Genomic DNA, 15034 nt, shown 5'->3' on the forward strand with positions numbered 1-15034 from the left:
GGCCTTGACAGGGAGTTTGCCTTTCTCTCTAAGTAGTCTTTGGAAGATTTTAAGCAGGAGAGTGATTGATCTGATTCATATTTTAATAAGATCATTATGGCTGCTGAGTAGGAAATAGATGAGTAGGGTAGGGGCAAAGGCAGGGATGGGAACAATGAAAGCAAGTGAAACAATTAGGAGTTGTATTAGTGTTGTCCTTCACCCCCACCTGAATTTCTGCCTCTTATAAATTCTTTCTTGCCACGTCCAGTCACATTGGTTTCCTTCTTTTCCTTTGTAGTTGATTTCTTCTTCCATTCATGTTTATACTTAATACCTCCCAGCAGCCCAAAGAGCTAGTACACAGAAGGTCCTTTGAATTAATGAATGTGCGTAGTTGTTTTGCATTTATGTGTTCCTGCCTCAGTATTCCTCTTTGTACAATAAAATTCCTAAACGGAATAATTTAGGCATTAATGATAGACACAGGTGTTTAGTTTAGTTTTAAAGGTTGTTTTTGTTTTGTCAGTAGTAGTGTTGTAGGCTTGTGTAGTCTCTGATCAGAAGATTCTCAAATTCTTTGTGTCCCACATGGAAGCATCCAAGCAGGACACATGGGTGTAGTAAGGGAGGTAATGGAGTTTATTAAAAGTTATGGAAAAAGTTACAAACAGCCATAGTGGGCCAGGAATGAGGCGGAAGCAGAGAGTTTCTTCCTCTTTCCAAGTGCTTTTAAAACCTATGCTAACCTGGAAAAAACCTGGTGATTCCTGACCACCAATAATGGATGTGCTGGGAGGGGAATGGGTGGTCCCTGGGCTGAGGTCGGGGTGGTTTGGGATGTCCTTGGGAAAGGGTGTGAATAATATGCACATATTTGCAATTGAAAAGAAGGCTCAGAGAAAGAGAAGAATGTTCAACCTGAAATATAATATTAAGTCATACATTTTAAGAGTCCTGAAGTTTTCCTATCTTATCCTGCCTCAGGAGGGCTTGAACTCAGGGCCTCATGCTTGCTAGGCAGGCACTCTACCACTTGAGCCACTCTGCCAGCCCTAAAGATCTCTTCCTATTTGGAATAAAAGGCCATTAGGAGAGTAAGGAGATGACAATAACATTGACTTCATATAATAAAAATCCAGACACTTTAACATAAATATCACTTTATGTGTTTATTATGTGTTTGAGCATACATGACATGGTATTATTACTTCCATTTCACAGATATAAAATTTAATGCACAGAAAAGGCTCCCTGATAGTATCCAAAAATCATCCAGTGTCTTGCCATTCAGTGTGGTCCATAGACAGCATGTTAGCACCACGTGGAGCTTGTTAACAATGCAGAGACCATAATCCATTGTAAATTAAATGTTTGTGCAATGTCTGCATTTTTATCAAGATCCCCAGGTGATTTGAAATCATTGAAGGAGAAAAGATTAAACAAGTCTCCTGACTCACCGTCCTATTCCCTGTTCACTAGACTAGACTGAACAGTAAATTTCTTGCCCTGCATTTTGGAAAAAGAGAAGGTTATTTAATCAAAAATTGTAACTAATTAAAAATTCTTATTTTAGTGTTGCTTTTTCCTCTAAGCTGCCTCCTTTTTAGAGTTGAAACTCCATTCCCTTTTATTGCTCATTCTCTATAATCATTTACTTTGAGTAACAACCCTCTAGCAAATGTATATCCTAATTCCACAGAATTAATCAATTCTGTACCTATTTGGATTAGTGTTATTTTAGAGTATATGATAACATAATGAGAAAATAATGACTACTATTGAAGTATTAGAAAGTATTTTAAATATACTTTTTACCTGAATATTCCAGATTTCACATGGTTTGCAAAAATTAGAGAGTGATGTAAACAAACAATAAATGAACAAAATGCCAATAATGTGGATATGTGGGGATTGGAATTAAGTCAGAAAACTTATGTCAAGGAAAGCTACTTTTAACTCTTCCTGGTAGCCCTGATCCTAAGGGAAATTCATTGGGTTACAATTTATAGAGCTCTCCCCTTTAATAAAAGAATACTTGCAATGTGGACAGGAAATCTTGTACTAACTTTGACTTTGAAGAAGAATTTATTGATCATTCTAATAAAGAATACTAAATAATGTATGTGTAGGGATTTGAATAAGGTTTTTCTAAAACTAGAGGTGTTCTTTTTGTGGCCATTTTGCTATGGGCCCTTTCATAGGACCTGGATTAAAATTTACAAATGATCTCAATTTCTGGCAATGCCTAGTGAACTAGCTCTACGGAGAAACTTTAGAAGATGCAGAAATGTAAGGGCAGGTGTGTTTGTTAGCTTTTCCATTGTTACTGCATAACAAACACCTGAGGTAATCAACTTAGAAAAGATTTACGGCAGCTCACACTTTTAGAAATTTGAGTCCATGGTCAGTTAGCCCTGGTATGTTGGGTGAGGTAGCACATTGTGATAGGAGCAGATAGCGAAGCAAAACTGCTCATCTCGTGGCTGGGGAGCAAAAGGCAAAAAGATCAAAGATCAAAAAGGCCATGATCCCACAGTCCCCTTCAGGGACACACCTCCAATGACCTAAAGACCTGCCACTAGACCCTGTCTCTTAAAGTTTCACCATCTCCTAATAATACCGTGGGCTGGAGATCAAGCCCTTGACACCTATCTAAACCATAGCATCAAGAGGTATCAGTTTTCTGTCTTTACTAATAAAGGCATGTTAGTATTATGAAATGAACAGTATCAATGGGCTTGTAGCCAGGGAAATAGCCCACTGGTAGTAGTAGCATGGTTGTGTGGGGCTAAACATGTGATGGTTAATCTTAATTGGATTGAAAAGTGCCTAGGAGATTAATAAATCACACCTCTGGTGTCTGTGAGGGCATTTTCAAAGAGTATTAACTAAAGGGGGAAGACCCTTCCTGAATGTGGGTGGCACCATCCCATAGGCTAGGGTCCCAGAAGGAATAAAAGAGGGAAAAGGAGGAGTTAGCATGGTGGCACATGTCTGTAATTCCAGTTATGCCGGAAGCAGAGATGGGAGGATCATGGTTTGAGACTAGCCCAGGAAAAAAGTTAGCAAGATCCTATCTCAAAAAAAAAAAAACCCCAATGGGGTATGATGGTATATGCCTGAAATCCCAGCAGTGTAGAAGGCAGAGGTAGGAGGATCATAGTCTGAGGCCAGCCCCAGACAAAAGCACAAGACCCTATCTGAAAAATAAACTAAAGCAAGAAAAAGGAATGGTGGTGTTGTTCAAGTGATGGAGTACTTGTGTAACAAGTGTAAGGCTTTGAGTTCAAACCCCAGTACTGTCTGAAAAAGAGGGATGGGGAAGAAGCCTTAAGTATAATGCATTCTCTCTCTGCTTCCTGGCCTCCATGATGTGAGCTGTTCCCATCCCCCCGCCTGCTCCTGCTATGATGAACTGAAACTTCTGAAACCATGAGCCAAAATAATTCCTCCCGCACATAATTTGTTTTTCTCAGATGTTTTATTAAAACAACAAAAAACTAATATGGTAGGTATTTCTGTTGTATTCAAATATTGTATACCTACAATATTTGATTCCTTTGGGTGCTTATCTAGAAGTGTTATTGTTATTAGGTAAGATAGCAGTTTCCAGTTTTTTGAGGAACCTTCTGATTTCCACAGTGGCTGCACTAATTTACATTCCCCCAATAATGTATAAGGGTTCCTTTTTTCCCCATATCCTTACCAGAATTTGTTATTCTTTTCTTTGTTTTTTTAAGTTTTTTTATTCTTCTTATAATGTCAATGTGACATTGACAAAACTTCTTACAATGTGTCATAGTTGAATTCACCCCTCCATCATTCTCCTTTGTTGTTATTTTTCTTGATGATTGCCGTTCTGCCTCAGGTGAGATGGAATCTCGGTGTAGCGTTAACTTGCAGTATACTGTTGGCTAAAGATGTTGAACATTTCTTCATGTATTGACTGGCCATTCATACTTTGTATTTTGAGAACTCTATGTTCAGTTCATTTGCTCATTTATTGATTGGATAATTTGTTCTTTGGGTGGTTAACTATTTCATTTCTTCATATATTCTGGATAGCAGTTTTCTGCCAGATGAATAGCTGGCGAAGATTTTCTCCCATTCTGTAATCTGTCTCTTCACTCTGGTATTTATTTCCTTTTCTATGCAGAAGCTTTTAATTTGATGCAATCCTATTTGTGAATTCTTGCCATGATTTCCTGAGCTGTTGGGATCATATTAAGAAAGTCATTGCCTATATCTATAACTTGAAGTGTTTCCTTATGTTTCCCTGTAGTAGTTTCAAAGTTTTACACCTTACAGTCTTCTATTTGTGGATGCACTTTTCTCAGCACCAGTTTTTAAAGAGACTGTCCTTTCTTCAATGTATTTTTTTGGCACCTTTATCAAGAATAAAATGACTGCAGCTGTGTGGATTTATTTCTGGGTCTTCTATTCTGTTCCATTGATCTTTGTGTCTGTTTTTGTGCCAGTGCAATGCTGTTTTGTTACTTTGGCTCAGTAATATAATTTAAAGTCAGATATTACTATTTCTGTTCAGAATTTGGCATCTTTTGTGCTTCCAAATGAATGTTTCTGCCAGGTTTGTGAAGTATTTCATTGGTCTTTTGATGGGAATTGCGTTGAATCTGTAGATTGCTTTTGGTAATGTGGCCATTTTCATAATTCTCCCAAGCCATGATAGTGTCTTCTTTAATTTCTTTTATTGTTTTTATTATAGAAGTCTTTCACTTATTTTGTTAGGTTTATTTTTAGATATTTTGCTTATTTATTTATTTATTTTTTTTTTTTTTCATTTTTCTTTTATTATTCATATGTGCATACAAGGCTTGGTTTATTTCTCCCCCCTGCCCCCACCCCCTCCCTTACCACCCACTCCACCCCCTCCCGCTCCTCCCCTCAATACCCAGCAGAAACTATTTTGCCCTTATCTCTAATTTTGTTGTAGAGAGAGTATAAGCAATAATAGGAAGGAACAAGGGGTTTTGCTGGTTGAGATAAAGATAGCTATACAGGGCATTGACTCACATTGATTTCCTGTGCGTGGGTGTTACCTTCTAGGTTAATTCTTTTTGATCTAACCTTTTCTCTAGTACCTGGTCCCCTTTTCCTATTGGCCTCAGTTGCTTTAAGGTATCTGCTTTAGTTTCTCTGCATTAAGGGCAACAAATGCTAGCTAGTTTTTTAGGTGTCTTACCTATCCTCACCCCTCCCTTGTGTGCTCTCGCTTTTATCATGTGCTCATAGTCCAATCCCATTGTTGTGTTTGCCCTTGATCTAATGTCCACATATGAGGGAGAACATACGATTTTTGGTTTTTTGAGCCAGGCTAACCTCACTCAGAATGATGTTCTCCAATTCCATCCATTTACCAGCGAATGATAACATTTCGTTCTTCTTCATGGCTGCATAAAATTCCATTGTGTATAGATACCACATTTTCTTAATCCATTCGTCAGTGCTGGGGCATCTTGGCTGTTTCCATAACTTGGCTATTGTGAATAGTGCCGCAATAAACATGGATGTGCAGGTGCCTCTGGAGTAACAGTCTTTTGGGTATATCCCCAAGAGTGGTATTGCTGGATCAAATGGTAGATCGATGTCCAGCTTTTAAGTATTTATTTTTTTTAAAGCTATTCTGAATGGGATTGTTTTCCTGACTTCTTCCTTAGTCTGTTCATTATTTGTATTTAGAAAAGCTACTGATTTTTGTATGTTGATATTGTATTCTGATATTTTGCTGAAAGTGTTCATCAGATCTAAGAGTTCTGGTGGAATCGGTAGGGTCTTTTAAATACAGGATCTGCAAATAATTTGACTTTTTCCTTTCCTATTTATATCCCTTTCATTTCTTTCTCTTGCCTTATTGTTCTTGCTAAGAATTCAAGCACTATATTGAATAAGAGTGGATACCCTTATCTTATTCATAATGTTATTGAAAATGGTTTCAGTCTTTCCCTATTAAGTATGATGGCAGCTATATGTTTGTCATAAATTGCCTTTATTATGTTGAAGTATGATCACTGTATTCCTAGTTTCTTTGGGGATGTCATAAAGCAGGGATGTTGAATTTTGTAAAAGTTTTTCTGCATCTGTTCAGATAATCACATGTATTTTTTCCTTAATTCTATTTATGTTCTATATTATGTTTATTGATTTGCCTATGTTGCTATCCTTGCATCCCTGGATTGAAACCACCTTGATCTTGGTGGATGTTCTTTAATATGTTGTTGAATTCTGTTACCAAGTATTTTGGGGGGGACTTTTGCATCCATATTCATCAAGGATATTGGTCTACAGTATTCTTTTGTTGTGTGTCCTTACCTGGTTTTGGTGTTAGGGTAATTCTGGCTTTGAAAATGAGTTTGAATGTGTTCCTTTTCCTTCTATTTTATGGTATTAGTTCTATTTTATTGGTATTAGTTCTTTAAAGTCTAGTAGGATTCAGCTGTGAATCTGTCTGATCCTGGACTTTTCTTTGTTGGGAGACTTTTAATTACTGCTTCAATCTCATTGCTTGTTACTGATCTATTTAGGTTGTTTATCTCCTCTTGGCTCAATTTTGAATGTGTCTAGAAAATTATTCGTTTCTTCTCAATTTTGCAGTTTCTTAGAATATGTTTTCATATTCAAATTTCATTTTCAAATCCATAGGGACTAGTCATCCTATGGATTTCAGTGGTACCTGTTGTAGTATTCCTTTTTCTTCATTTCTAACTTTATTAATTTGGATCTTTTCTTTCTTTCTTTTGGTTAGTTTGGGTAAGGGTTTGTCAATGTTGTCTAGCTTTTCAAAGAAACAACTCATTCCATTGATCCTTTGTATTGTTCTCTTGATCTTCATTTCATTAATTTCTACCCTGACCTTTATTATGTCTTTCTTTCTGTTAATTTTGGCTTCAGCTTGTTGTTTTTCTAAGAGCTTGAGTTGCATCATTAGGTTATTTATTTGAGATCTGTGATTTTTAAAATGTATGCACTCATAGCTATAAACTTCTGTCTTATAACTGTGTTTGCTATAAATGAAAGTTGTGCTTTCATTTTTATAGGAATTATAGGAATTTTTAATTTTCCCCTTAATTCTTCAGTGACTCACTGTGTTTTGTTCAGTCTCCATGTGTTTGTATAGCTTCTTTTTCTTCTGTTTCTGATTTCTAGTCTTATTCCATTATTAGCTGATAAGATATAATAAATTATTTCAGTTTTTTATTTATTATTTATTTTATTTTTATTTATTAAGACTTTTGTTATGACCTAAAATGTGGCCTATTTTGGAGAAAATCCCATGGGCCACTGAGAAGAATGTGTGTTCCACAACTGTTGAATGAAATATTCTGTAGATGTCTGTTAAGTCCATTTGATCTATGGTGCAGTTTTACTCTGAAATTTCTTTATTGATTTTGTTCATCTGGATCAGATATCATTTAATAAGGTGGGGTGTTGAAGTCACCCACTATTATTATAGCTGAACCAATGTGTCCCTTTATATCAAGCAGTGTTTGTTTCCTGAAATTGGGTGCACTGACATTCAGTACATATATATTCACAATCATTATATTTTGTTGATGTATGGCTCCCTTTATTAATATGTAGTGACCGTTTGTGTCTCTTCTAATTTTGGCTTAAAGTCTGTTTACTCAGTTTGACTAGACCCACTCCTGTTTACTTTTGGATTATGTTTGCTTGGAATATCATTTTCCATCCTTTGAATTTCATTCAGTGTGTGTCTTTGCCAGTGAGTTGAGTGTCTTGCAGACTGCAAGCAATTGGATCTTGTTTTTTTTATTTTGTTTTTTAATCCACTCAGCCAGTCTGTGCCTTTTAATTGGGGAGTTAAGATGGTTTACATTCAGGGTTATTATTGAGTGGTATATACTGATTTCTCCCTTTTTCATTTTAGAGGTTTGCTGGTTTACCAAGTAGATAATGTTTGATTCTTTCCTAATTCTTATTTATCTCTTCTTCTAGTGAGATTTATTCTTTCCTAAGCTCTTGTGATTACCTATAGCTTTCTTCCTCTTCTTTGTGTAGTATCCCTCTAAGTATTTTTTGTAATGCTGGCTTAGTAGTCATGAGTTACTTTAGCTTATGCTCATTATGGAAGGTCTTTATTTCTCCTTCTGTTTTAAAGGATACATTTGCTAGATATAGAAGTCTTTGATATCAGTTATTTTCTTTCAGGACTTGAACTACATCAGTCCATACTTAAGAAAAAATTGATGAAATGGACTTCATCCATATTTCAAATTTTGCTGTTCCCTGAGACCATTAAGAACAGAGAAATAGAACTAGAGGTATGGCTCAAATGGTGGAGTACCTGCCTAGCAAGGGTAAAAGTGAAGCCCTGAGTTCAAACCCCAGTACTGCCAAAAGAGAGAGAGAGAAAGTTTGAGGCCAGCCCAGGAAAAGTTAACAAGATCCTATCTCAAAAACAAACTAAAAAACAGAAGGAATGGGGATGTGGTTCAAGTAGCAGAGCATAAGCACAAGACCCTGGGTTCAATCTGCAGTGCTAAAAAAAAAAAAAAAGGCAAGCCACAGCCTGGGAGAAAATATATGAAAAACATGTATTCAATAAATGAATTGTAAGCACTGTCCACTTACAACTCAATAAGATAAACAACCCAATTTTTAATAGGAAAAATATTTGAATACTTTAGCAAATGTAACAAGCCCATTAAAAGACACTCAAAAAAAAAAAAAAGATTCTCAACATCATTAGGCATTAGGGGAATAAACCACAATGAGATGTCACTTCACACTCATTAGGATGCTATAAGAAAAAAAGACAGGAAGGCTGGAAACATGACTCTAGCAGTAAAGTGCCTGCCATGTAAGTATGAAGCCATGAGTTTCAACCTCAGTACTGCCCCCAAAAAATAAATAAATAAATGAAAAAAGACAGGAACTAGAGTTATAGCTCAATGCTAGAGTGATTGCCTAGCAGGCACAAGCAAGAATCTGAGTTTGATCAGCATTTTATTTATTTATGTAAATAAGTAAATAAGATGGTAACAGTTGTTGTGAGGATGTACAGAAATTGGCACCTTCATACATTACCTATGGAAATGTAAATTGGCACAGCCAGTTTGGAAAACAGTTTGCTATTCCTCAAAAGGTTAAACATAGAATTAGCATATGAAACAGTAACTCTTCTTCTTAGGTGTATATCCAAAAGAAATAGAAACATGTATAGCAGCATAACTCCTAATAGCCAAGAAGTGGAACCAACCTAAATGTCCATCTGTTAATGGATAAAGTGTGGTATTTCCATACAATGGAATATTATCTGACAATATAAAGAAATAAAGCACTGGTATATGATTTAAAAGATGAAGGAAACTTGAAAATATCATGCTCAGTGAAAGGAGCCCATTGCAAAAGACTGCATGTATTGTATGATTCATTTGTATGAAATGTCCTCAATTTAGCAAAACTATAGAGACAGAAGCACAGGAGTATATTGCAAATAGCTATTAAAGGGCATGGGTAGACTGGGGGCTCAAGTAGTGGAGCACCTGCCTAGCAAGCACAAGGCCCTGAGCTCAATCCCCAATGCCATCAAAAACAAAATAAAATAAACAGCCTGGGTTTTCTTTTTAACTTGATAAAAACTTACATAATTAAAATTTAGTCACTGTCTTAGATTATGGTGATAATTGCTCATCTGTGAATATATTCAAAATCATTGGATTGGGGGAATTTTATGGTATATGAATTATATCTCTATGGTGATGTTTTAAAAAGTGTAATGCTACTGTACATCCACAAGAATAGCTAAAATCAAAAGATGCCAAAACGATGTGTTGGCAGGAATGTGGAAAAAGTCAGAACCATTATATGTTGCTGGTGGCAATGAAAAATAGTCCAGCTGCTTAGAAAACAATTTGGCTGTTTCTTGAAAAACTAACCATGTAATTATTCTGTTATGACCCAACAGGTGCATTCATAGATATTTACCCAAGAGAAATGAAAAATGTATGTTCATACAGATTTGTATATTTATTGCTGTTATTCATAACAACCCAAATTGGAAAAATATCTGAGTGAATGGATAAACAAAATGCAATATAGTCATTCAATGGAATCTATGTTATATAAAGAAACAAGCTACTGACACATTTAACAACATGAGTGAACCTCAAAAAATTATGCTGTGTTAAAGAAGCCAGCCACATAAAACTATGTACTATGTGATCCCATTTACTTATTTATTTATTTATTTTTGTTTATTCATATGAGCATACAATCTTTGGGCCATTTCTCCCCCCTACCCCTCTACCGTCTCCCACTTCCCCCACCCCCTCCCTCTCCTCTCCTACCCCCTCACTTCCAGGCAGAAACTGTTCTGCCCTTATCTCTAATTTTGTTGAAGAGAGAGTATAAACAATAAGAAGAAGGACAAAGCATTTTTGCTAGTTGAGATAAGGGTAGCTATACAGGGAGATTCCTAGCGTTTCTTCCATGCACAAATGTGTTGCATTCTAAGTTGATTCTTCTCAAACTGACCCTTTCTGTAGTTCTTGATCCCCTTCTCCTATTGACCTCTGTCGCTTTAAAGTTTCTGTATTAGTTCCTCTGCATTGAGGACATCATGTTTTTGGGTTTCTTACCTATCTCCAAACTTCCTGTGTGTGCTCTCCCTTATCATGTGACCCAAGACCTATCACATTGCTGTATTTGCCCTAGATCTAAAGTCCGCATATGAGGGAGAACATAGGATTTTTGGTCTTCTGAACCTGGCTAACCTCGCTCAGAATGATATTCTCCAGCTCCATCCATTTACTTGCGAATGATAAGATTTCATTCTTCTTCATGGCTGAGTAGAATTCCATTGTGTATAAATACCACATTTTCTTAATCCATTTGTCAGTAGTGGGGCATCTTGGCTGTTTCCATAACATGGCTATTGTGAATAGTGCTGCAATAAACATGGGTGTGCAAGTGCCTCTGGAGTAACCTGTGTCACATTCCTTTGGGTATATCCCCAGGAATGTTGTGATCCCATTTATATCAGCATTTTTAAAAGGCAGAACTACAGAGACAGAAAGCAGGTCAGTGATTGCTTGGATCCCAGAACAAGGACTGACTGCCTGTGTGAACACGGGAAGATTTTCAAGTGATGGAAGTGTTCTAAAACTGGATTGTACTGTAAGCTGCACAGTTGTATGAATTTACTAAATTCATCAATCTATAAATAGGTGTGTGTTATGTATTGTAAATCATACTTCAAAAAAAAAAACCAAAACAAAACAAAAAAACCACCTGAGGATGTAGACCTGTTTGACTTTGCCTAGCATAAATGTTTTACTAAAATTAAACTGAAACTCCAACCCTAGAGCAAAGTAAATGTGACTACTCAGCATTTTTATCTATAGCTAGCATTTTGGTTTTTGTAGTTACTGGGATGTGGGTTTTTCTATTGATATGAGTTTCTCAGGCATCTGAAGCTTACACCTTTAATTTTAAAATGTTCTTTGAACTTAACTGTTTTGAGTAAGGGTTAGCCAAGCTTTTTTCATTTTGCATTCACAAGAATTCACAAGAGTGAATTACAGTTCACTCTTACTGTTTTAGAGGAACAAATGTTCCCCCAGGGCTACTGATGTGAGTTACTTCTCTCTCACTGAAGCATCCATGTTTATTCTGTCTTTGCTCCTTTCTTCTGTTGCATCCCTGTTTCCTATCAATTATTACTTTTGAAAATCTTGCTGTTCTTTGGTTACTGATTTTTCTTCATTTCTGCTGTAAAGCAGATAAGTAAATTTGTTAAAATTCGGTGTAAATTATAAGTGACTAAAGTCTGAGGTGTTCCTCTTTCACTGTAGTATATACAGGCTTTAGTACATGACCTGTTGTCTGCCTCTCAGCTTTTTTTCTGTACAAATAACATTGGCAGGTAGTGATGTCAAGATGAATGAGCTATCATTGTACCCCTGGGCTCTTTCTGGCTTTTAAATACTATGGGTTCAATTCTAGGCCAGTTTTACAGAGTAAACAGATCCCCTTCCAACCCTAAAGCCTTTTGCTCCGTGATATTCTTGATATTTTAAATTAAAATGCAGATGTTTCTACAGATTGCCATGTGATCATTTGATCCCGTAATTCTACTTCTAGGTATATATGTAAAAGAATTTATAGTAGGGACACAAACAGATACTTGTACACCAATGTTCATAGCAGCTTTATTCACAATGGCTAAAAGGTAGAGGTAACTCACATGTCCATCAACAGATGAATGGATAAACAAAATGGAATATACACACAGTGAAATATTATTCAGCCTTAAGAAAGAATGAAATTCTGATACATGCTATAACATGGATGAAATTTGAAGACATGTTAAGTGAAATAAACCAGACCCAGAGGGACAAATGTTATATAATCCCTTTTATATGAGGTACCTAGACTAGGCAAATTCATAAGCAGAAAGTAATATACAGGTTACCAGGGACTAGGGAGAAGGAGGGAATGGAAATTATACTTGGAATGATAAAAACATTCTGGAGATGGATGGGGTGACAGCTGCCCAGCATTTTGAATGGACTAGTGCCACTGAATGCTTAAATGTGGTTAACATGGTAAGTTTTAAGTTATGTATACATTACCACAATAAGAAGAAATTTAGGGGCCAGTAGATTGCTTGCCTAGTATATGCAAGGCCCTGGGTTTATCCCCAGCACCACAAAAAGAGAGAGAGAAAGAGAGAGAGAAGAGAAGGAGAAGAGGAGAAGTAGTACAGGTTCTTCTGATTCAGGTAAGGCTTCAAAACTTCATTGTGCATGTTCCAGTCATCCCTTTATTAGCAGAACTTGCTAGAGACCATGTGTGCCATGGGCAAGTGCAGGGAGGAAGACAGCTTCACCTGTACCACCCATGACACCTGAGAACTAACCAGTAAGTGTGTCATTTTACTTCTCACCCCTAGGCTATCCATCCAGGATATGGCTTTCTTTCAGAAAACATGGAATTTGCTGAGCTTTGTAAACAAGAAGGGATTATTTTTATAGGTCCTCCTTCATCTGCAATTAGAGACATGGGTATAAAGAGGTAGGAGTTTATATCTTTTTCAGTGTAACCACATGAAGCCCACTTGAAATTGTTCCTTACCTATAATTGACATTTTAATTATATATTATCTGTCATGTAAGAAAACTCCATTGAGTTACAGAAAATATTCAGTTAATTATTGATCCTAATGAGTACACTCATTAGTTTTAGAAATAAAAAGGTGGAATGAGTTACCACATGAAATGACATTTTAGTATATATGTTAATATATACTGTCTCAGATGCAAGCCTTTCTCTGCCCATGGGATGCTTTCCTTAAAGAGTTGCATTGTAATACAGTCTGTAATACAGACTGGGCTGTATTTGTATTTCTCTTGTATGGAAGAAGTCACAGACTTGGGCTGTTTCTGTTTTTATTCTAAAGCATGTCCAAGTCCATCATGGCTGCCGCTGGAGTGCCGGTTGTGGAAGGTTACCACGGCGAGGACCAGTCAGACGATTGCCTGAGAGAGCACGCGGGGAGAATCGGCTACCCGGTCATGATTAAGGCCGTCCGCGGCGGAGGAGGGAAAGTAAGCGTATGGGAACTGGCCTTTGTCACCCAGGCTTGTCACCTTTGTCGTGTTTATGGTGTAGTACTGACCGTCCTTTCTCTCTTAGGGCATGAGGATTGTCACATCAGAGAAGGAATTTCAAGAGCAGTTAGAATCAGCACGGAGAGAAGCAAAGAAGTCTTTCAATGATGATGCTATGCTGATCGAGAAGTTTGTGGACACGCCAAGGTGGACTGGGCGTTTCCCCTGACTCAGACTTTAAAACCTAGATTATGAAAGTAATGCATGCACATTGTCTTAAATATAAAATTCTAATACATCTAAGTCCATTATTGATCATAGGATGGTATGCATTGTGGGAAGAAAAACATATATGCATGTACACACAGGAAACAAAATACATACAAAAGAACAGTGAATAGACTCTTCTATTATCTGCTAATATTGTATTATTGCCATCTTTCCATATCAGAGAGCATAGGTTCACCTCATTCTTTTTATTGGTGGCTTAATGCTTCTATGATATTTATAGACCACTAATTCATCCAATGTTTCTTATTGATGTAGGTTTTTTTTAACAATATAAAAATATTCTTGTAATAAAGTACATTTATAGGGCATCAGTTGAGGTATAGAAAAATATAAATAGCCAGACTAAATTATAAGTGACTTTTGTTGTTTTATGAGTGATATAATAAATACTAATGCTAGTAGCCAACACCTACATTGCACTTCCATGTGCCAGTTCTATGCATTTTCCATATACTGAGTCATCTTATTGTCTTTCTAATTTTAACTGCAATCCAATTAGGAAGGTTCTACTATTCTCATTTTGCAAGTGAGAATACTAAGCAACAGAATGGTCATGTTACTGTCTGTGCTCACCTAGCTATGAAATAGTAAAGCTGGGATTTGAACCCATGGAGTTTGACTCCACAGTCCATACTCTTAAGCATTGCACTAAATTGCTTCTCTAGGTACCACTATAGTAAATACTATGGAGCTTTCTAATTTTTTCCTAGATTTGCCATGCCTATTGTTTAAAACAAGACACTGATTGTAAAGTTTCCTGTATCATAGATTTTTGTGGCAATTTTTAAAAATACGTATGTCCTGTAAGTCAGATGAAAAGAATAATTCATTTGGGAACCATAGCCAGAATGGATTTGCCTTGCAGGTAATGAGCTTGAAGCTTTAGGCCCTTTGCTTACTTGCATGAGCCTCTTCTAAGACTCTCTACCTAATTGCGTATTTGTAATTTTGCATTCTTCTCCTTAAAGAGGATCCCAGGTTGTTTTTGTTCAGGACCTATAAAAATGTGGAATTTCACCTGAGCATGACACAGTAAATGAAATTCACTTATAGTTTCATAGTAAAAAAATTTTTTAAATCTATCTCAAAACAGATGAACTGATTAGGAGAGCACAGCATATGCCACCTGTTAGTGGGAAGTAAGGCAAGAATGCAGCAGGTTCTGAGGT

General features: G+C 36.5%; 1 protein-coding gene across 6 annotated transcripts in view; it reads left to right on the forward strand.

Annotated features, from left to right (window-relative positions):
• Mccc1 (methylcrotonyl-CoA carboxylase subunit 1) overlaps nt 1–15034 on the forward strand; it is a 60556-nt gene that overhangs the window by 12866 nt on the left and 32656 nt on the right. For 5 of the 6 annotated variants that reach the window (XR_012448011.1, XM_020169131.2, XM_074073667.1 and 2 more), the window contains 3 exons: nt 12917–13038; nt 13424–13571; nt 13660–13781. Coding sequence is in view for 5 of the 6 variants with exons in the window: in XM_020169131.2 (XP_020024720.2) it covers nt 12917–13038; nt 13424–13571; nt 13660–13781 (392 nt within the window). In the remaining variant the exon portion in view is untranslated. The remainder of the gene's footprint in view (nt 1–12916; nt 13039–13423; nt 13572–13659; nt 13782–15034) is intronic. The other variant, XM_074073671.1, reaches the window with a different exon arrangement.

Source organism: Castor canadensis, chromosome 5 (assembly GCF_047511655.1).
Source record: "Castor canadensis chromosome 5, mCasCan1.hap1v2, whole genome shotgun sequence".
NCBI classification, from domain to species: Eukaryota; Metazoa; Chordata; class Mammalia; order Rodentia; family Castoridae; genus Castor; species Castor canadensis.